The sequence below is a fragment of the Trypanosoma rangeli genome (genome assembly GCF_003719475.1).
Source record: "Trypanosoma rangeli strain AM80 chromosome Unknown Tra_15.4_contig_00233, whole genome shotgun sequence".
Classification (NCBI taxonomy): domain Eukaryota; phylum Euglenozoa; class Kinetoplastea; order Trypanosomatida; family Trypanosomatidae; genus Trypanosoma; species Trypanosoma rangeli.
The window spans coordinates 1-19,425 of NW_021705977.1; the positions used below are offsets into that span (position 1 = coordinate 1).

Below are 19,425 nucleotides of genomic sequence, written 5' to 3' on the forward strand. Positions count from 1 at the left end.
TTTTTTNTNTTTTTTTTGGGACGGGTGTGACGTTGGCTGCGGTTCGAGATGGCGGAAAAAAAAAAGCCATCCAACCACGACACCACCTCGTAGCTACCCCCTTCCACATCTGTCATGTAAAAACAAAAATTCATCCACAAGGGACTACAATGAGCTTTCCCGCCTGCAGAGTCATAAAAACAGAACAAGATGGTGAAGAATGCATTACGAAGAGACGTGCAAGAAGTAACCAACACACAAAAACACACACATACTTAGAGACAAGTATATATTAGATGGGTAAAGCAACACACAAAGACAGATGCGTTGCCCTCGTTTACGGCCTCTTTCATCGCCCACAAAGCAGCCAAATAATTTTGGCCCCCATAGGTGCGTAGATGTGTTGGTTATGCAACTTATATGCTGCCTAACGTCAGCCGCCAGTGGCACATCCGCCAGAGAGCGAACCCTTTGGAAGTCCGTGAATGTTGGAACCACGCGGAGCCTGGCCAACGCTGCGACCAGCGCTGAAAAAACCGGGCCGCGTCGTTGATGCGCACTCCTGAACGTGTTGCGAGACGGACTCGGAGGAAAAAAGAGTGGCAACAAACAACCACACAAGACGCAGAATGGAGAGGAAAAAATCAACGAGACTAAACGGCCTAGATTCAACGACCCGGCCGTTCGAAATGTACGGCATTTTTCTTGCCGCCACCACTACCCCCTAGGAAGTCTTCCCTTGTACTGCCGTGTTGGTTAAGAGAGGGGAAAGGGATGTGACCTTCCGTGTATAAATCAGGAGAAGCAACAGTAGGAAACAGGCAAACAACGGAGAAAACTAAGCAAATGAAAGTAAAAAGGGCATGACAGTAAAAATTACGCTGCAGTTATTGAAGAGCCAATCATTACAAGACAGAGAAATACGTAATTTTATACATAATTATCTAAACGTGTTTTTGAATCAATTAACCGGTATTGCTTACACTGTCATCTCCTCCATGTAGAGTTTCTAGTGCTGTCCCCGCACAGCCGCCATGGGATCACCGCCACTTAATGCCTGTAGTAGCACACATGCACGGCAAAGCTTCTGACTTGTGACGTAACCACAGCGATCACAAGAGCCCTGTGGATGTTCAGGCATGGACTCCCGCTCGTTTACACGCAGACGCTCCCCAGAGCGGACAGTGTCTATAATGCAACGTGACTGAAGTATTTCCATCTCCTTCAGAAGCATACGTGCCTCACCACGGAAGGCCTCCCTGCTATAGGTGCACTCCGTGGTAAAATAATCCAAATTATTAAGATGTGCGTACAGAACAATCTCCTTCTCATAGGCGTACTTCAAGGGTTTTACACGAGGAATGAGACCCTCTCCAGCAGTAATGGCGCTTGTGCATCGCGAGAGACGTGGAAGATCCGCGCGCAAGACATTCATTAGAATTGTCTCTGCCAAATCATCGGCATTGTGTCCTGTCACAATCTTTGTCGCCCCAAGCAACGCCGCACCACGATCCAGTGCCTGCCGACGAAACACACCACAAAAGGTACAACTATTGCGTAAACCTGACAGCTTCACAACCTCATCCATTGTCAACCCATACAGTTCCTTGTACGATAGCACACGCAGAGGAAGTTTGTACTGTGCTGCATTGCGCTGCACCGTCTTTAGGCTATCGTCACGGTATCCAGTGATTCCTTCGTCAATGCTCAGCAGGAGGAACTGTACTCCGTACCCATGGCGCTCATTCAGTAGCTTCATGAGATGCATTAGAACCGTACTATCCTTGCCCCCACTTGCTCCACATGCCACAATGTCGCCCGGTGTGAAAAGCTTTTCTGCTATTATCGTCTCATGCACTTCCTCTTCAAATAAATGAAAAAAACACGTTCGGCACAAAAGTTGCCCGCTGTGAGGCCGCCTCACAGTGGCCTCCTCTTCATTGCAGTGCCTGCAGAGCGGACGCGGTGACATCCCGTCCCTTGCTCTCTCCCCCAGCTAGCCAATAGCCACAAACCTAAACTAAACTTGGTGCAACTACCCGTAATTTATATATATATATATATATCTGCCGAGACTCCAGAGGTAGTTGACGGATGTACAAAAGAATCAAAAGAAGAGGGGGGGAGGGGATAAAATACACTGGCAAATGTGCATAAACACATCAATGTATTGCCCCTCTCTCATCTATTTTCCCAACACTTTACATCCTCCCTGCCATTCTGATCGCCAAACGACAAAAAAAAACACTCACATAGCAGCAGAAACTCTACAAGCAAGACTAGTGTCCAAAACAAAATAAAGATGCACCTCTCAACCGTCCCCAGGAAGAGCCGTTGAAGCCTCCGACGCTGAAGCAGAGCCCAGAGTATGTATCCAGGCTGCAGGCTGCTGTTTAAGAAGATGTGCGATCAACTCCCCTGTGTCTTTGCTCAGAAACGGCATCCCTGCAAAGGAATCCCATCCTTCACTCCCAGTGCCTCTGCCCCTGTCTATACCGCGACCGATTTCACATGAGTCAGATGGAGTGTTCATTACAAGGTGATTCACCAGGGTTAGTTTGTCATTTTTATCATGAGAAACTGTCCATTGCGGCAGCCGTGTTCCCTGCTGCAATGTGCGTGACCAGACAAACAAATCCTCCAACTTTTCTTCTAAACGTCTAAACGCCTCCCTAGTCGTAACGTTTTCAAGTCGGGTTTCAATATCCTTCATGCCATAATGAGCCGCCTCTGCACTCTTGGCGGTACCAGCCACCAATGCATGGAGGGTGGACAACTCGGCCTGGACAGAAGTCAGAGTACGCTCCAGCGATGCCATTGATCTTTCATGCGTCTCTCTCTCAACGGCCAGCGCTTCGTAAAGCTCTTTGTTCATAGCCTCCAGCCGGAAAACTCTTTCCAAGAGCTGTGGATCTTCCAACGATGCCAAGTTTCCCCTGTTCTCCTTCCCGTTGAAGCATTCACCATGCCCCTTATTACCTGCACACTTTTCTATGCTCGATGCGGCTAAGGGTGACGAGTAAGCTCCATTTCCCACAGCATCATACATCGTCAACAGTTGATCGTTGCCATGATAAGGGAAAGAGGGGAGTGAAGACGAACCGCAGCGCGAGCCATAGCGTCGTTTGGAAACTAACTGCACCAAGGGCATTGTCACCTTCGCATCCTTCGCGGTTGTTTTCCCACTCGACTTGGTTCGCAAGTCCAGATGAAGAACCTGCGGAGTATGCATGTCGCTCGGGGACCGCGAAGGAATCAGGGTATCGGCGGAGGGGAGTCCCTGGATCGTAAAAAAAGAAATTACGTCTGAATTGCGAGAGCGTGTTAGGGCCTCGCTGGATTTCTCTCTGCCCTCACTGTTGTCTCCACTGGGGTCGCAACTATTACACAGAGCAATGTGTGCCCGCATTGAAGACATCCCTAGCTGAAGACCGCAGTAGGGACACGCCAAAAGCGTGCTCATGGCGGCAGTAAAGTTGCGACAAATATTAAGGACACAAACTGATGTCGTCACCAGCCCCAACTTTGTCAAAACGTCTAGCAGAAGACACACACACACGCACGCAAAGAAAAAAAAAAAGATAAAATTAAAAAAAGGAAAAAAAGTGGCCTTTGTAGCTAAGAAAGAATAATATATTCATATATATGTGGGGGAAAAAAAAGAGGATCTGGGGGGTTGGACCTCGTCGGGGCATCACAGGGAAGTACAAACAGTATTATATATATAATATAATATTCGAGAATGGCGAGGCTTCCCCCTTTCCACATGAATTTGAAGGAGGGAGATGACGCCGACAGCAACACATGCAAGGCGTCAAAAAGGCGAGCTAAACCTCTTCCTTCTATTGCCTAAGATTCGTTGGTGAGCGTAAATTTGACTTCGGGGGCAAAGGAGCCAACTTGCGACCGCGACCTCCAGGCGAGACACGCAAACTTCCGAAGTATTTGTCCGTATTCTTGCCACCAACTCGATCTTGTTGGTCTCTCAAAGCGAACCGAAGGCCGGGAGAGGGGCTGCCACGTGGCTGCAGAGCACTTGAGGAGGGCTTTCTATTGCACTGACGCGATGGTCTCTGGGTGGCGGGTTTCCCCAGCAACAGCAAACGCCGTCTCTCCGCCTCAGGAGCTCCAGAGGAATTCATTGCTGTTGGCCTGAAGCAGCTCACTCGTCGCTGATTTGGGGAGCAGCCCAGCTCATGAGGAAAGTGTACCCCCTGCTTCACTACCACAACAGGATTCTCTTCCTCTTTTACCGTGTCGACAAATTCCTCTTGTGATGCGTCCACGGCGTGTAAAAGACGCGCCGGAACCTTTTTCTCAAGAGGCAATGCCGGCCCCGTCCGGCCCAACGTTCCACCTCGACGTATGGCAGGCCCAGTTTTTGGCCTCCGGCGGTTGGGTACGAGGTCGTTCTTTCGGGTTGGCTTCGCAGAAAAACGATTCCCGTGATCCGCGCCGTAGTAACTCAATGTTGCTTTGGACCTGTCGTGTACCTCGGTCTCTTCTTTTTCTCGCCGCAATTGGTGCTCTGATGCATATCGTTCCATGATCCACGGCACCGCCACTGTTCCCCAAAGCACCTCAAAGATGTCATCAACCGCATCCTGCGTTGCCGTCGTGCACAGTGCATTTTCCTTGTTGTTTTCATTGCAGGTTATGTCCATTGTTATACTGTCATTGTCGTACGGCGGCCCAGTGCGCCCTGAGCATTGGGCAGCCGTCCCCTCACTAGACAATCCATTGATCACAGTCCCACTGTTGTTTGCCTCTATATGAAATGGGTTAATATCATGCACTGGATTTACAGGACTCGTTGAAGCTTCTACCAATAGCGCGCTTCCTACGACACACAACGAATTTACATGGACTGCCGAACGCCATTCATACACCTCGCTATTCAAAATACCCTTAAGAAGATGTTCCCCGCGCGCAGGTCTGTAGGGGTTCCAACCCACTCTGGGTCCCCTTGAGGCCTCGGCAAGAGCCTCCTCACTACAAACGCTACACAACAGACGCTGCCACAAATCTCTGAGTCGTTTTTCGGTGCCACTTTCCAGCATCGTGCTGAACCCGGCGCACCAGTCAAAGCGGTCAGCGCTTTGCACATACGTCATTCATTGACCACCAGAAATAAAGCAAAACCCGACTTCTTGCGTGTGTGGTAAACGCACAGCGATGCGAGCACTTCCTTCCTTCTCGTTGGGGGCACAAAGAAAGTGACAGGATACTCTTTTTTTTTTTTTTTTAGAAGGTAGGTAAACAACAACCAAAAGGAGGGCTATGAAATCCTGCAACTAAAAAATCAACAAGAACAAAAAAAATGCAAGGCCCTACCATCATCAGCGAAGCAAAAAAAGGGAAAAATAAATCAAAGGTAGCCCAATTCTGTCCAGCGCAAAAAAAAACACGCATACACATACACACGCGCACAAACATGTGCACTCAATAACAGTCGTAGAAAGGGATGGAAATAAAATCCAAAGGAGATAATAAAAGAGGCATAATGCGTCACTTGCCTCTGTTAATTCCACGCACAGCCAAACAAAAATAAAAATAAAAACGAAATAACGATATGATGCTATTTGTTGTAATCGTTTCATTCGTTTCACTTTTGTTTATCCGTGTCCCCCCCCCCCAGACTGTTTGTACGTTCCAGGCTGAGAAAGAAGTGCCGGTGACAATCATCGCAGGCCCCACAGCTCTATGTACGCAAACGTGCGTGATTTTCTATTTCTTGGAAGGCACCGCAGTAGTGCCCTTTGGTGTCTTTTTCTTCTGCATTCTCCAAAGCTTGGCAATGGCCGCCACTCGTTTGTTGTACTTCTTCTTCTGAACAGCATGTGCGTGTGGACGCCCCTTTCGTACATCCTTCCATGTCTGGAGGTCCGTCACTTTGGATCGCAGCGAGGCAGTCACCGCAGACACCCTGCGGGACGCCGCCGGCTGCTTCTGAGACCGCCTGCTAGCTCCCCTCTTCAGTGCCTCATGCTTATTCCTTACGGTTGTCTGTGTCTTCTTTCCGGAAGCGACCGCTTTCCTCAGATGTTGCTTCTGTTGTTTATCTCCTGCCACAAACCGCAAGGAGCGCACTCGTCTCCGCAAAACGAGGGATGATTCAACTACAGGTGGCGGAAGGGTCTTTTGTGCGCTGTTTTGCGCTGTTGCCGCCCGTGCGGGAACCAATTTTGTGCTCAAGCACCGAGCGATGCAGAACACAAGTAGTGCGTTGCCGCCTCGAAATGCACAGGCTCGACGGAGCATGCGTGGCTGCCGTTACAGTGCACGATGCACAATAAATACAGATGCGAAGGAAGAGAGCAGGGGAGGAGGAGGGGTAAGAAAGAAGACAAGGCCTCCCTAATGCGTTGAGTCCCGTTCCCGCTCACACGCAACAACGGAGAGGTGAAGAGACACGTTGCGTACACGCCTTCTCAATTCGTGGAACAAAAGAAGAAGAGAAAAGAGATGACCCTGCGCAAACAGGCAGAAGAAGAAAAAAAAAACAATTTAAGGTACATGTGCAGTAGTGCATCTGCATTCGAGCAGCTGAAGAAGCACACACGCCCCATAATATGTTTTAAAAGAGATGGAAGCAAGCAGCAGACAGAATGCTGAGAGGGAATTTGTAAAGAGAAAAAAACAACAACACAAAGGGAAAAGAGACCAAATTCACACAGAGGTTACACCTCATCCGTCACGGAGACAACATCTCATGATTTTCGCAAAAACAAACCAATAATCGCTGCCACGGCAGCAACTGCACCGACTCCAGCTAAGCCTGTGGCAGTTAAAGTCATATTCACTTCAGCATCAATGTACTGCTTCAGCGCAACCGCCTGGCGGTGGTCCGGTTGGAGTTGAAGCATTCGGTTAACACATGTCAAAGCCGTGTCATAGTTGCGAAGCTTTATCCATCCAACAGTTAAATAATAGTATTGAATAAGAAGATCATCCGTGGGGCTCGCACTTTTTCGTCCCGTGTCCCTCTCTTTTTCCTCTATTCCAACTTCAGATTTGGACTGCAATTCCTCCTCCTCATCACAGTCATGTTGTTCTGGGGGGGCGGAGGCCCCATGAACAGGCTTGCCGCGCACCACATCGGTTTGGAAGCCCACCTGCCCACCCGCCATAAACCTCGTCTTGTCTACCGCTGAACCTGCCAAATTGTCCAGGCGCTCCTTCCAGGAGGTATACAGCAAAGACTCCATGAGACGCACGCCCTCCTCAATGTAAGAGGCACGACAGTGCATGATCAGAAGACACGCATACTGAAATGCGGCATCCGAGTCCGTTACGTTACACTCGTATTTGGCACGAACCCGGTCCAGAGTCTCATCGAGCCCCGCCAACTCCTGCGGCGAAGGAAACAAGATGCGCTTCACGTTTGGGTCCTTGTTAAAAAACTCCTCAATGATGTCAGAAGCAGCCCCCATTACTAGTTTTTATTATATGTTGTACTCTTGGTGTTGTTTCAGTTGTTTATTTTCTCCTCGCCTGGCAGACGTCTCCACAAACGTGAAGTCACGTTATTCCTCCTGGTGTGATCAGCTACCGAAAGGCACCACCTGTGTGGCGCCGGAGAGTCCCCACCCCACACACGGAAAAAGAGGGGAAAAAGAAATTAAAAACAAAAGGCACTCGTATGCCGCACAACAACAAAAAAAAAAAAACAGCTGTCAGTGGACCACGGCCGTCATCACGCACGCGCCCCCAGCCCAATTACCGCAAAAGTAAACCGAACACAAAGGCGAAATATCCAACAACAACCAACAATAAGGGTAAAAAAAAAAAAAATTAAAAGAGTCAATAATGGCCGTCCCACATAAATGCATTACTTGTCTCCTAGGAGGAGTCTTCTTGGGCCAACTTCAAAGACTCCTTTAACGTCTTTGTAAACTCCGCGCCGTGCGCTTCCGCCTGCTGTCCCGTGTACTTCACAAAGTAAGTTGCAACCCCGTTATTTTTTGGTACGGTAAAAATGACGTGTGTGTCCTCTGCCTTCGTGAGATAAAAATTACTGCACAGTAGCTCGTTGAGGGCGTAACCATCGCGAACAGTCAGGCGATAAAGACACTTTCCTGCCTCCTCCCCGTCCTCGGCTTTTGAGGCGTTATGTCGCTTCACTTTCGCGTCACCGGCGCCACATTCCGCCCAACTTTTCGTTTCCGACTTAAATATAAACAGCTTACAAGACACACACGCCAGCACATCTTCGGTTGAAGGTGTGACAGGATCCGCTTGCGCAAGTGCGGCGCTGGGGGCAGGCTTCTCTTGTGCAGGTGCTTCCTCTTGTGTGTTGGCAGCTGTCTTCGCCATTCGCTCCTTGGCCGCCGCAAAAGTGTTTGGGGCACCGCCGAACTTGAACGTCCCTCCAAATAGAGATGTCCCCGCACCTTCCTCGTGACCAGCGGCAACGACACTATCATGGGTCTTGTTGGTTTTATCACTGTTGTCGCTTGCATCGTTGACGCCAGTACTGCTCCTGCTGCTAACACCAAACGTGAGGTTTTTGGCTCCTGCGAAGAGACTACCCGCCGTCTTTCCATCAGAAAGCAAGGACGCTGTGGCCGGTGCAGAAGTGGCACCGCTGCTGCTGTTGGTGTTGGCACTGTCGCTTGCCAGAAACTTTGTGAAAAGTGTTGGCCCCCCCGCCGGCGAGATGGCAGGCACTGCCTTGAATGCCCCTCCCAACGACGGTGCTGCATCACCCGTCGGCGCACGTTGCACCCGCACAATGCGTCGTTGAGCCATTGTTTCGGCATCCGCGTAGTTTGGTGTGTTGTCCAGTACTTCATCTCGGCCAGTTAGCTCCAACGGTCGCCTTTTGCGGCGTTCCAAATCGTCCGCCATTTAAGTAAAGTTCACCCTGATTATTTGCTGATGTCGCTACCTCTTTATTCGCTTGTTTGTATTTGTGTCTGTCCGTGTGTGTGTGTGTGTGTGTGTGTGGTGCCCCTCTTCTCACTCCCTCTTTGTGCCAACTTCGACACTCTGTGGCTGTCTCTGTGTGGAACCCAATAGTAGTATGCTGCCCCGCCCGTCCCACACATGCACATATACACCCCCAACAAAAAAGGGGGCCAGTAGAAAAAATGAGAGAGAAAGAAGGAAAATAAAAAAAAGAACGTGTGTAAAGAACAAAAAAACAACAAAAATGAAGAAGAAACGTCATTAAACCGCACCGCCTATCCCACCACCGCTGCTTACCAGCACTGTGCCTCAACCTCTCCTCATAGCAAACCAACAAAGCAGACCCAGCAACCAAAACACGAGAGATTGATGTATATAGTCTACATTTAAATGTCATACAAAGGAACGGCGTGGGACAAAATGTCAAGCGAGAGAGAGAGAGGTAGTGAACATACACGCACCAAGAGAGGAGGACGTGCGTGCTCTCATTTTTTTCTTGCACTACCTGAATCTGCCTTCTCCAGTTCCAACTCCAAAAGGCTTGAGTGAACCTTCGGCAGAACCCCCCCACCAAAGAGTACAATGCGTTTCCCCTTTTCACTCACGCACCCAACGCAGCCTCCGCGTCCCACAAAGTCATCCTTGTCAAAAGAAATCACACACCACTTGAAGTCCGTCAAGGAAAGCTGAAGAATTTGAAGTAAAGGGCCCTTCTCATCCTCTCCAAGACACACCACCAGATAGCCGTTTGACACCGCGGCCACGCAGCCTTGACGCCTGGATGGAACGCTGATGCACGGCTGACACATCCACCTGTTCTCTCCCCCGCGCAGCGACAAGATGTGAAGATCACTTTGTAGGGAGGATGCAAACCCTCCAAAGACCAGCAGTCGCTCACTCACCATGTCAAACGCAATGGCCGCATCATCGCGTGGTGACGGTGGAGTTCCCTCTTTAACCTCAACCAACTCCCACGTTGCAACGCCTTGCTCAACCAAGGTACTCAATCGCAGACGCCAAACATCATTCAACCTTCTTTCACCATTAAAACCGCCAAAGAGATACACCACTGGTTTCTGTGATGTGCCTCCCTCATCGCCAGCAGCTCCCAACACCATCCCATGACAGACCCGAGCCGAGGGCGCTGGTCCAACGGGAGGTACCAAAGTCCATTGGTAACTAATCGTTTCCTTGCCACTGGTGTTCGAGATCTCTGGGTTTTTTGGGACAAGCATCCAAAGGTTTTTGCTGTACGTCTCCCCATTCCAACCACCAAAAAGAAGACAATAGTCTCCAAAGGCGACAGCAGCGGCGTCTCTTATCTTTTCTGGTAACGATGGTCCTTTTGACCATAGCTTTGTGAAGAAATCAAACTCCGCCAGCTGTGAAAGGCTATGACCAGTTCGTGGATCATAGCCACCACAGAGATATACCCTTTTTTCAGTGCAGGCTAGTGCACCTCCAAGCACCTCCCTAATTAATTCACCAGCGTACGGGAGAACCGACTTCACAGAGGAGGACTCGCTCCATTCATACTTGTTGAGCTTGCGATGAAATAAGTCAGCTGACATGTCTTAAACTTCGTTTTACGCACCCTGCGTAGTCATTTAAAAAATTAGACTCAATGGCAATCACCAAGAAAAATAAAGTAAAATAAACGCACCTCACAATTTCGGAAACAGTTGTTAAAAGTTCTCATAATTACAAAGCCAATAAGTATTCATCTGCATAATGCACCTTTTCGCACCTCATCTTTTTCTTTAAAGGGTCCATGTGGAAGGAAGAGACAAGTCCCACCCACTGCGAGTAGCATATATATATATTACACTACAAGAGTCCTCCTCCCCACGCAAAGAAAGCCAGGCACCCACACCTTTTTACGTCATCCTTGAAGCCTCGCAATTGAAACTGTCACGCTTGTTTTTCGCTTCTTGCTCCTTCCTTCCAGTAGTGTTTTCCTCATCCTGTTCAATCAAAATAAAGAAAAGAGGAGCGGGCTAGGCGATGGGTTACCGCCCTCCCGTTCTTTGGTGCTGCAGCTCTTCCTCATATCAAGTACTGCTTCTCGTTTGAGTGCAGCCATTATATATATATTTGGTCGCTTGTTTGTTTGAGTGGCAAATTGCACCGTGTAGCAGCAATTGTTGCTGCTACATGACGCAGCACTTGGAGTCGACATTTGTGTAGCCGATGTGGCCCCGAATCCGCTGCTTCAGTGAGGCGGGAATTTCCACAGCGCCCCCGACGAGAAAATCAACAAAGGTTTTTACCTGAGCTGGGGTAAAGCAGCCGAAGCACACACCTCCATGCTTACTGTACAACAGGACATTCCCAGCGTAGACATGCCCACCAACGTGAGAACATGGGTAAACGTGAATAGATTCATCATCGCCCTTCCTGGCTTTGATAGACTGGCGCAGAAGATCCACCAAAACGGCGCCACAGTACCCGCAACGGTGATCACGAGAACGATGAGAGCAAACAAAAACAAACAACTCATTTGAGCGATCGCAGCTGACCGCACCGTTGGATTCCCATGGGAGTTCCTCTTCTGTGATGCAAGAATACTGTGTAATGAGCAGCGACGCCAAAGACTCCTCATATTTAAATCTCAAAATACACGTATCAGGACCAGGACGGTAATAAACGGTGAGCTTCTTGCCCCCCTCCGAATTGACAGCCTTTTCAAGTGCAGTATAACCCGGAACATTTCCTGTTTTTGCATCCCACTGCGTTGCAGTTAAGTTGGTGGACAGAAATACATGTTCCTTGAATGCTATGCTTCCTGGAAGCTTATCTGGTAGGGGTCCACAGCACTCCTCCCTGCCAAACCCAAACAGCAGCGGATCAAGGCCCTCAATGTCCTTCAGAGTCTCCTTTGAGAGGCGAGACACGAATTCGTCTTGACTACTCTCAACAAATGTCATTCTTGTGGTGGTGAGCTTTATAAGCTCCTGAAAGGCAAAAAGACAATAATAATAATGCTGCTGCGTAAGAAGAAATACGCCACCCCCGCGCAAAGCCACACAAGACCTCACTCACAACCAGCAACAGCAATAGCAGTAGTAACAGTAACAAGAGGGTAGGATAAATGACAAGAAAACAAAACTCATCCCATATCGGATGCGACCTCAACGTGCAGAAGTTTCGTTGTTGCCGTATTTTGTCATCATTTTATCCCCAACATCACCCCTCATTGTTGCAAACGTCAAACACCACCTCACTACACTAATGCTCTGCCAAATTTAACCCGGTGCTGCGAGCATGAGACTTGGCACTTAGCGGATCAGCAAGCCTTGGCCTCTTCAGCATTATCTTCGGTACGCAGTAGGGAAAGACGAGGGCGTTGCACACCGGGTTAGGGGATTCCTCGCCCACCGTCGTTGTCTCCCAGCTTCGTTCCTTCCGCAGCTTCCCTATCTTGGCTAACTCTAACTGACGCTGACGATGGGCGGAAAGTCGATCGCGAAAGAGTGTGACGACTGGGGGAACGACAAACTCAAACTCGCGCTCGTTAAGTGAGCCGTCTGTTTGAATTGTCAGGGTCTTGTGAAAGCGCGGAAATCTTGCCCGCTCAATCGCAAGCTCCTCTGCAAACATTCCTCTGTTTTCTAAATGTTGCATATCACTGGTGTGGCGGTCCTTGATAAAGGCACGCAACACATACGGGATCTTGTAGTCGGCAGGAAGCAACCGCGGGTGTAAAGGGATCACACGGGCAAGAGGACGCAGCCCTGGCGGCGGTGGAGCACTTTTGCTCACCACTGCCCACTTGTGCAATACCATCGCTGAGGGAAAGAGAGAGAGATCCCGTCGCTCGGTGAACCTTCAATCTTCCACCGTAAAATAAAGAAATAAAGTATCCCTCCCTTTCCTGGTGACCACCTGTAAACCAAGCACAGAAGACCAACAAATAAAAACAAAAAGAATGTGGCAAAGAGAGACAGGTGCTGAGAACACACACAGAGAGAGAAACAACAGCAATAACAATAGCAGTAACGCATACAAGCCGCCGTCACACCCAAAACGAACGTTGCTCAACGAATAATTTCCCGGTGTATCTTTGATGGCCTGCTCCACAGCTTCCGCCAACGTCTACATGAGCATATGCAAAGCAGCTCCCTCCAATCAAGTGTTCCCCACACACCTTTGCCTCGCCTCATATAACGTTTCTGGGGAGAGGGTGCAAAACGTCTCATCCGCCTCCAACATCACCTGCAACAGCGGGGAGGGCGGGGCGGTGGCACCCATTTCCCGTGACATGTAATTCATATTACGCAGCAATGTAACGCATCCCACGCCACCGTCCAAATACGATAGAAGACCGCCCGTGGATGGATGCAAAGTCAGGGCGCCAATGGAAACAAGATTAATAACATCTACTGCTTCCACACACCCATCCAGCAGCATGCGACAACTTTCATTCACAAGAGCAAACAAAAGCCGCAGGCAAATATCGCTCCGTGACAATTTCCTCCGCACCACAAACTCGGTTGCAACCTCCAGATTGAGGTCCCCGTAACGGGTGTAAAATCCTCCACGACGACTACTTTCACCACCAAACCCTTCAACCTCCATTGCTGACAACACACGGCTCGCTATGGCGGGGACTCGCCTCTCATCCATCAAATGTGAGTGTCGTCTCATCACGTTTGCAATGTGCGCCATACCGTAGTGGTCAAGTAGCTGAAATGGGCCAATGCGGAAGCGCAATTCCTCCATTGCGACGGCCTCGATGAGCTGTACCTCGGCTTCTGTAGCTAGTCGAGACAACTCCAGAGCAAGGACCGCCACAAGGCGAGCACCAGCATCCCCCCTAGTGACAATGTACGGCACCTCCCTGGACTGAAGATACGCCAATGCAGAGGAGAGTGTCTCCCACTGCTGACTTTCGCTGACGTGTGGGGCGCAGAGAAGCTGAACCTCTACCATATCGCCTTCGCCCAGAGAAGGCAATTTAAACGGACGAAGAGGGGTAGCGACCACAGCGCAATCCAACAAGTCAGTAGCATCTTTGACGCTTGCTGCATCGCCTCCCATCAGCAAAGCACTTCTAATCACGTCGTTTCCACTGAAACTGCGATGTTCCGTAATAAACCGAACTGTTGCATGTGAAGAAGCCTCTGCAAAGACACAAAAAGCTTCTCCTACCTTGATCTCGTTCATATTGGTTGGTCGCACTTCAATGATGCTTCTCTGTGTGAGTGGATTTAACACTCGACTACGCATACGACGAAGTGCCATAGTCACTGATGCGGTGTTACAAAAGTCAGTTGTTCCCAGGAGTGTCACATACATATTGATACCTCGGGAGGCAGCCTCCGCCGCAAGAACAGCATCCGCGTCACCTTCTGTGGTATCCAACAAGGCACAGTAGTCGTCCCAGCGATGCATCAAAATATCCTTGTGGTTCCCTTTAGAAGAGAAATTTGTGCCCCACCCAAGTAAATAACAAAGCCAATTCCATTGCAATCTGAAGAGTTTATATGCCTTTTTCTTCAACCAGTGCAAGCTACGATCAGACTGTAGCAGGCCAGGATGCGTTTCATTCAACTCACTCCATGAAAAAGTGTGAAGGATGGGAACTACCAGCCCAACCCTCTCGTTGTAGCCCAGGAACCTGGATATACGCTGTAGCACGCACGGTGCTGGCCAGACTCCAAGAGCAATAGAAGGGAACCCAACGGTTATTGCGCTGCCGGAGACTTTTGATTCCAATACGATCTTCCTATCACACATAAAAAACAATTCAGCGCCAAAATCAAGCGCAGATTCATTCAATTCCGCCCTAAACAACACCCCATGAAGTCTGGCTTCTCGCATACGGCAAAAGAGTCTTTCCTTTTCCCTCAACAACTCTGCACGAGTTAAATAACTCAGTTCTAGTTCTGAGCGTAGCGGGGTAAAAAAAGGAATACCTGGCGCTGAACGAAATACGACAACAAGGCCCTCACTTAGTTCCGTCGCAGCTTCTACCTCATTTAAGGCCTGGCCAATTGCAAGAGTCATAGCACGCGCGCATCGAGGTCGCTCACGAAGCTCCAAAGTAAAAGCACGGTTAGCAGATTTCAACACGTGCACAGTAACAGCATTATTAGAGGCTGGAACGTCCTCAGCATCCACCCAACAGGAAAGCTTCTCATAGTGACGGACTGCTGCAAACACACACGGCTCAGCTGGGGATTCCATTGGCGCAAAATCCATTGTCTCAGGCTGTGGGTCCTGTGAACACCTCACTGAGGAAACAGTATTCTTGTCTCTCTCGTCGCATTCATACCCTGCTTTCTGCATGTCAGTGTCTACACAGTTCTCAGGCTCACCCACTGCTGATTCTTTTGCCGACAGCTTAAACAGCTCCTCCTCCAATTCCTGCAAAGTACAAGCAATGTCCGTGAATGCTGGTGGATCTTCTATTGCCACAGAGCCTAGCGGTAGATGCGTACTTGTTGCCGGGAAGGCGGGCCTCTCATGTGTTTCGGTATGACTCCTCCCTGTCAAGGCCGCTGCCGGTGTCCATGTCTGTCGCAACTTCGATGCGGAAACAGAACGCTTATGCTCCCCAACACCACGTCGCTTCCACAAGTCATTGATCTCTCTAAGAAGCCCGTTAATTTCGCTGCCAGACCCCCGCGATGCTGCGGGGTTGTGCGCCTTGCCCGAGAACGACGTGACTACACGACAACACGCCATGGGACAAACAGAGTGCCCTATCGGGGGGAAACGGAAAATTGTGGGACGGTGGCGGCTGCCATGCATCGCTCGCCGCTGATATCCTCACTGAAAGCTGGGGAGAATCAAACAAAAAAAAGAGGGGGGAGGGGACATCTCTGAAAACAAAAAAGCAAAACAAATTCCTGTACTGCCACACCCCATATAACCTCGAGGAATCCTCAAAAGGCAAAGTCCCTTTCCACTCCGCAGCGTACCCCACATACACAGACACCCTTCACTGCCCTCTTTCATCACTGAAAAACCAGGCGACAACATCCGCCTCCGATGCGGATGGCTCAACCGATGCCGTCATCGCCTCCGCTTCCGAGTTAAATAACATTGCACATCTCAAAACATCAAAACCAAACCTCTCCACATTTGCCTTGAAAAGTAGTACATCCGACAGCATCACCGCTCGGAGGTCCGTATCCACCGCCGGAGACATCGTAACAGAACGAATCATTCGAGCAAATGTGCCAAGAAGAGGCACTACAACCCCGCGACAATCCTCGACAGGCAAAAGCGGCTTCATTGCTCGCATTAAACGCGCTGTCTCTCGAAGCATCGCCATTACCCACTCATTACCAGACATTTTCCACTGCTTCTCGGAGACGGTCCCAAGTCCATCAATTTTATCCTTGACTACGTCCGATATCCTTCCAAAAAGCTCACACCGGTGTGTCGCGCAGTCCTTGCGAACTCGCTTTATGTCCTCAACGATGGCCGGTGATAACTTATCAACAGTTGCTGCACGAAGCCAACGCTTCTGCATAAGCGGAATGCCATCACACAAAAAAGCCAGATTCTGCGACGCAACAGCCATATTTTGTGTTGTTATCGTCTGCAGCACACCGTTTTCCACAGCCATTGCACCAAGGAGGAGGGCTGCAGACCGCGAATCGTAAAGCGTGAAGAGGTCATACATTTTTCCCATCACATCAAAGGCAAGAAAGGGAAACCGACCCAAGTAGTCGTCGCATTCGTGCAACAACTCAATCAGCATCAAAAGCGACCTACTCACCACCCGACCCTCCGTACGACCATCCACAGTTGGAAGCAGAATCAATTTCTTTGCACAAGTATCGCACGTTTCCAAAGGCTTGGAGGACGATGCAGACGGCCCCAAAGCGGCTACCACCCCCGTCACTGCAGTCGTAGCTGTTGCTTTTCTTGTGATCGTTGGTGCCATAGGGTGGCGAACCCCGTTCTCACCCATAACCTCAGTGAACACGGCGCGTGCCCGAAGTTCCTCAATAGCTGTATCGTCACTTCGGCAAAGCGTATCCACGGAGAATTGAAAGGCAGGGTCAACAACCTCCGGCAGCCACGTTTCATTCTCAATGGTCACACGTAACTTCTCAATACTCTCCGCGTGGTGCACTCGGAGGTGCTCCTTTGCCAGCCGCGTCACAGCTGACTTAATTCGCTTTCCGGATACGAACCCCCATGGATCACCAATGTTGCCACAGATTGCCAAAACGCCCTGTAAGTTACTCACAATGTTAGGTAGAAAAGCACAACCCATAGAAACAAGCCCCTCGAGATCACGAGCATTTGTCGGCGTCTTCCCGTCGTGACTTCGCACCTCTAGCAGAAGAGCGATAATACTCTCCGCAGCTGCACACAATGACGAGAAGTAGTGTCGTGTGTCTTCTACACTCACTTTTTCAGCACTTGCGGCAGAGGATGCGGGAGCAACCTCCACAAGAAGAAGCCCCCATCGCTGGCCAGCTTGAGTGACAAAGTCAATCACGTGATCCGAAATAAGGCCTATTAACTGCATGTAGACGGCAAAGCGACAGGTGTTGGAATGTTTTAAAAAAAACAATTTCTCTTCACGGGATGCATCAGCTGAAACAGCGGTGGAAAGAAGATTATTGGCTTCAGAGTCACTAAGTTTACAATTACTCATAATAAAGGCTATAAAGGTTTCACGAACTGTCATCCACAGTGCATCTGTAAGAACATCCCTGCATTGTCGTATAGCGGTATGCCATATTCCCATTCTATGCACGGAAATAAATGTCCTATTGATGTGACTATCGTCCACAACCACGCGCTGCGCCGGAAGAAGAATCGTCTCCAACTCTTCTACAATTATCATGCAAAGTTTCTCCTTCACATGCAACACGCGACGTGGAACAGCCTTCAGTGCGGACACTTTTGTGATCCACCCCGCCTCAACAGCAGCAATACCTCTAGAAGAAGTTCCATTTCCGTGCTCCGTTAAAAGTGCCTCCTGCACCGTGTAAAAGACGTCAACAATGACTGGCAGTTCCATCATGTCCCGTTCGGGAAGTGCCACCCAATTTTCAATGGCTATAATTTGAGAAGAAACCGTCACTACCATTTCCGCCAGATTACACAAAGAGCCAAGGTTATTCCTGCTTCGATAACACCGTGCGACCATAAGCATTTCTCGAACCAGTCCCTCACCAAAGGCTCCAATTCCCGCCCGTGTTTGCCGGAGACCCTCAAGGGTCTCTTTTGCCTCCGCAGCCCGGTCCCTAAACTCATGGGAGGCCGCAAAAAACTGCTCTGAGCGACTTTGGACATGCTTCAAAAGACATCTTTCCACTTCGCTTTCCCACTGACGAAGCTTCTTCATTCGAGACTCCATCAACTCAAAATCATCCCCAAATGTTTGTGCATTAACGGAAGCGTCAATCTCGTCCTCAACTTTACAGTCGCCTCTGAGTTTCCGCAGGTTACGCTCCAGCAAGCAAACCTCACCATCCGAATCATAAGCGGAACCAAAAAACTCTTTTGGAACACCGCTTGGCCACGGAAGATTTTCCGTGGAAAGAGAAATGTTGGCAAGATCAAGCCGCGCATTTGTATCCGTCATCACCGGTGCTTGCCGACCTTCTTCCCGATTACTATTGTACGGTGCGGTAACAAGCTGAAGGTAGGAAGAGTAGTCTTCCTGCAAATCATAGCGTGCAAGCAGTGTCTCAGACGATAATGACGAAAACGAAGACGGTCCCAGACTTACAGCCGTCTCAGAGTGTTTTGTCTGGGCATTACGATCCAAAGCGCCCGACATGACACTTCCAAGCCAAAAGCCCCAATTAGAGGTGGTCTCTGCCACATCGTGGGGGTCATTCAAGATGGAAATAAAGCTCTGGCCGACGCTCAATTCCAGTTCGACAAAATATGACTGTGTGACAGGGTCAAGGGCGGAAAATGAGCCATCGTCCTGCTGATATTCCAACGCACCAGCAGACGACGAAGACGCCGCCTCAACAACCTCCTTCACCAGTGATGATGGTAACGATTCCTCGTTGTTCTCAGCAATCCAGAGTGCCAGCTGCGAGCGAAGTGCCGCTGAGGAAACGCCGTTGCGGATGCATTCCTCAAGCACAAGGGGTGGAATACCCAACGTTAGAGCAATGCGAGAAGGGCTCCAACCGCGCCTCGCCATAAGAAAGGCACAGAGCATTGCTGCAGCGTCATGCGGACTCTCGTGTATTCGCAACGGCGCAACGTCATCGTCTCGCCTTGATGACATTTAGCCCCACTCGTCTCGTCTTTTGAGTCTGTATAGTGTGCGCGTACGTTGAGAATGGGTACAGGGGCAGGGGGCTGCTCGTCCCTCTTCCTCACCGTACTCTAATGCGCTTTCGAGCCAAAAAAAAAAAACCCACGGCGACACCTCCACACGCCGCAGTACCGAAGAAACTGCGGCAGATGGGGAGGTTGCCAATTGTAGAAGAAAAAAAAAAAACAGGTCTCAAAGCGGCAACAGCGCATCAAATAGTCAAAGATGTATATTAAAAAAAAAAAATGATTGCATCAAAAACAAAATGACAGCAATAATAACAA

General features: G+C 49.6%; 11 protein-coding genes and 2 pseudogenes across 11 annotated transcripts, besides 6 other annotated features; all 13 read right to left on the reverse strand.

The window, feature by feature from the left end:
* Positions 1–341: 341 nt before the first annotated feature.
* Positions 342–766, reverse strand: TraAM80_06416 (hypothetical protein; annotated as a pseudogene).
* Positions 767–988: 222 nt separating this feature from the next.
* Positions 989–1,951, reverse strand: TraAM80_06417 (cytoplasmic tRNA 2-thiolation protein 1; the record flags this gene model as incomplete). The annotated part of the gene is made up of 1 exon (XM_029383262.1): positions 989–1,951. The coding sequence occupies one exon, from the start codon at positions 1,949–1,951 to the stop codon at positions 989–991; it is 963 nt and encodes a 320-aa protein (XP_029236880.1).
* Positions 1,952–2,023: 72 nt separating this feature from the next.
* Positions 2,024–2,045: a microsatellite.
* Positions 2,046–2,290: 245 nt separating this feature from the next.
* On the reverse strand, positions 2,291–3,442 carry TraAM80_06418 (uncharacterized protein; the record flags this gene model as incomplete). Its single annotated transcript, XM_029383263.1, has 1 exon — positions 2,291–3,442. One exon carries the CDS (start codon positions 3,440–3,442, stop codon positions 2,291–2,293), a length of 1,152 nt encoding a protein of 383 aa, XP_029236881.1.
* Positions 3,443–3,544: 102 nt separating this feature from the next.
* Positions 3,545–3,584: a sequence feature (A-rich).
* Positions 3,585–3,821: 237 nt separating this feature from the next.
* Positions 3,822–5,093, reverse strand: TraAM80_06419 (uncharacterized protein; the record flags this gene model as incomplete). Its single annotated transcript, XM_029383264.1, has 1 exon — positions 3,822–5,093. One exon carries the CDS (start codon positions 5,091–5,093, stop codon positions 3,822–3,824), a length of 1,272 nt encoding a protein of 423 aa, XP_029236882.1.
* Positions 5,094–5,706: 613 nt separating this feature from the next.
* TraAM80_06420 (uncharacterized protein) lies at positions 5,707–6,240 on the reverse strand (the record flags this gene model as incomplete). The annotated part of the gene is made up of 1 exon (XM_029383265.1): positions 5,707–6,240. One exon carries the CDS (start codon positions 6,238–6,240, stop codon positions 5,707–5,709), a length of 534 nt encoding a protein of 177 aa, XP_029236883.1.
* A 449-nt stretch (positions 6,241–6,689) lies between these two features.
* Positions 6,690–7,412, reverse strand: TraAM80_06421 (uncharacterized protein; the record flags this gene model as incomplete). The annotated part of the gene is made up of 1 exon (XM_029383266.1): positions 6,690–7,412. One exon carries the CDS (start codon positions 7,410–7,412, stop codon positions 6,690–6,692), a length of 723 nt encoding a protein of 240 aa, XP_029236884.1.
* Positions 7,413–7,821: 409 nt separating this feature from the next.
* Positions 7,822–8,829, reverse strand: TraAM80_06422 (uncharacterized protein; the record flags this gene model as incomplete). The annotated part of the gene is made up of 1 exon (XM_029383267.1): positions 7,822–8,829. The coding sequence occupies one exon, from the start codon at positions 8,827–8,829 to the stop codon at positions 7,822–7,824; it is 1,008 nt and encodes a 335-aa protein (XP_029236885.1).
* A 74-nt stretch (positions 8,830–8,903) lies between these two features.
* Positions 8,904–8,928: a microsatellite.
* Positions 8,929–9,066: 138 nt separating this feature from the next.
* Positions 9,067–9,145: a sequence feature (A-rich).
* Positions 9,146–9,374: 229 nt separating this feature from the next.
* Positions 9,375–10,460, reverse strand: TraAM80_06423 (uncharacterized protein; the record flags this gene model as incomplete). The annotated part of the gene is made up of 1 exon (XM_029383268.1): positions 9,375–10,460. One exon carries the CDS (start codon positions 10,458–10,460, stop codon positions 9,375–9,377), a length of 1,086 nt encoding a protein of 361 aa, XP_029236886.1.
* Positions 10,461–11,039: 579 nt separating this feature from the next.
* Positions 11,040–11,816, reverse strand: TraAM80_06424 (sucraseferredoxin-like family protein; the record flags this gene model as incomplete). Its single annotated transcript, XM_029383269.1, has 1 exon — positions 11,040–11,816. One exon carries the CDS (start codon positions 11,814–11,816, stop codon positions 11,040–11,042), a length of 777 nt encoding a protein of 258 aa, XP_029236887.1.
* Positions 11,817–11,930: 114 nt separating this feature from the next.
* Positions 11,931–11,966: a microsatellite.
* Positions 11,967–12,117: 151 nt separating this feature from the next.
* On the reverse strand, positions 12,118–12,675 carry TraAM80_06425 (uncharacterized protein; the record flags this gene model as incomplete). The annotated part of the gene is made up of 1 exon (XM_029383270.1): positions 12,118–12,675. One exon carries the CDS (start codon positions 12,673–12,675, stop codon positions 12,118–12,120), a length of 558 nt encoding a protein of 185 aa, XP_029236888.1.
* Positions 12,676–12,769: 94 nt separating this feature from the next.
* On the reverse strand, positions 12,770–13,017 carry TraAM80_06426 (hypothetical protein; annotated as a pseudogene).
* On the reverse strand, positions 13,018–15,579 carry TraAM80_06427 (3-hydroxyacyl-CoA dehydrogenase; the record flags this gene model as incomplete). Its single annotated transcript, XM_029383271.1, has 1 exon — positions 13,018–15,579. The coding sequence occupies one exon, from the start codon at positions 15,577–15,579 to the stop codon at positions 13,018–13,020; it is 2,562 nt and encodes an 853-aa protein (XP_029236889.1).
* A 256-nt stretch (positions 15,580–15,835) lies between these two features.
* Positions 15,836–19,111, reverse strand: TraAM80_06428 (uncharacterized protein; the record flags this gene model as incomplete). Its single annotated transcript, XM_029383272.1, has 1 exon — positions 15,836–19,111. The coding sequence occupies one exon, from the start codon at positions 19,109–19,111 to the stop codon at positions 15,836–15,838; it is 3,276 nt and encodes a 1,091-aa protein (XP_029236890.1).
* A 303-nt stretch (positions 19,112–19,414) lies between these two features.
* Positions 19,415–19,425: part of a microsatellite that runs on past the window's edge.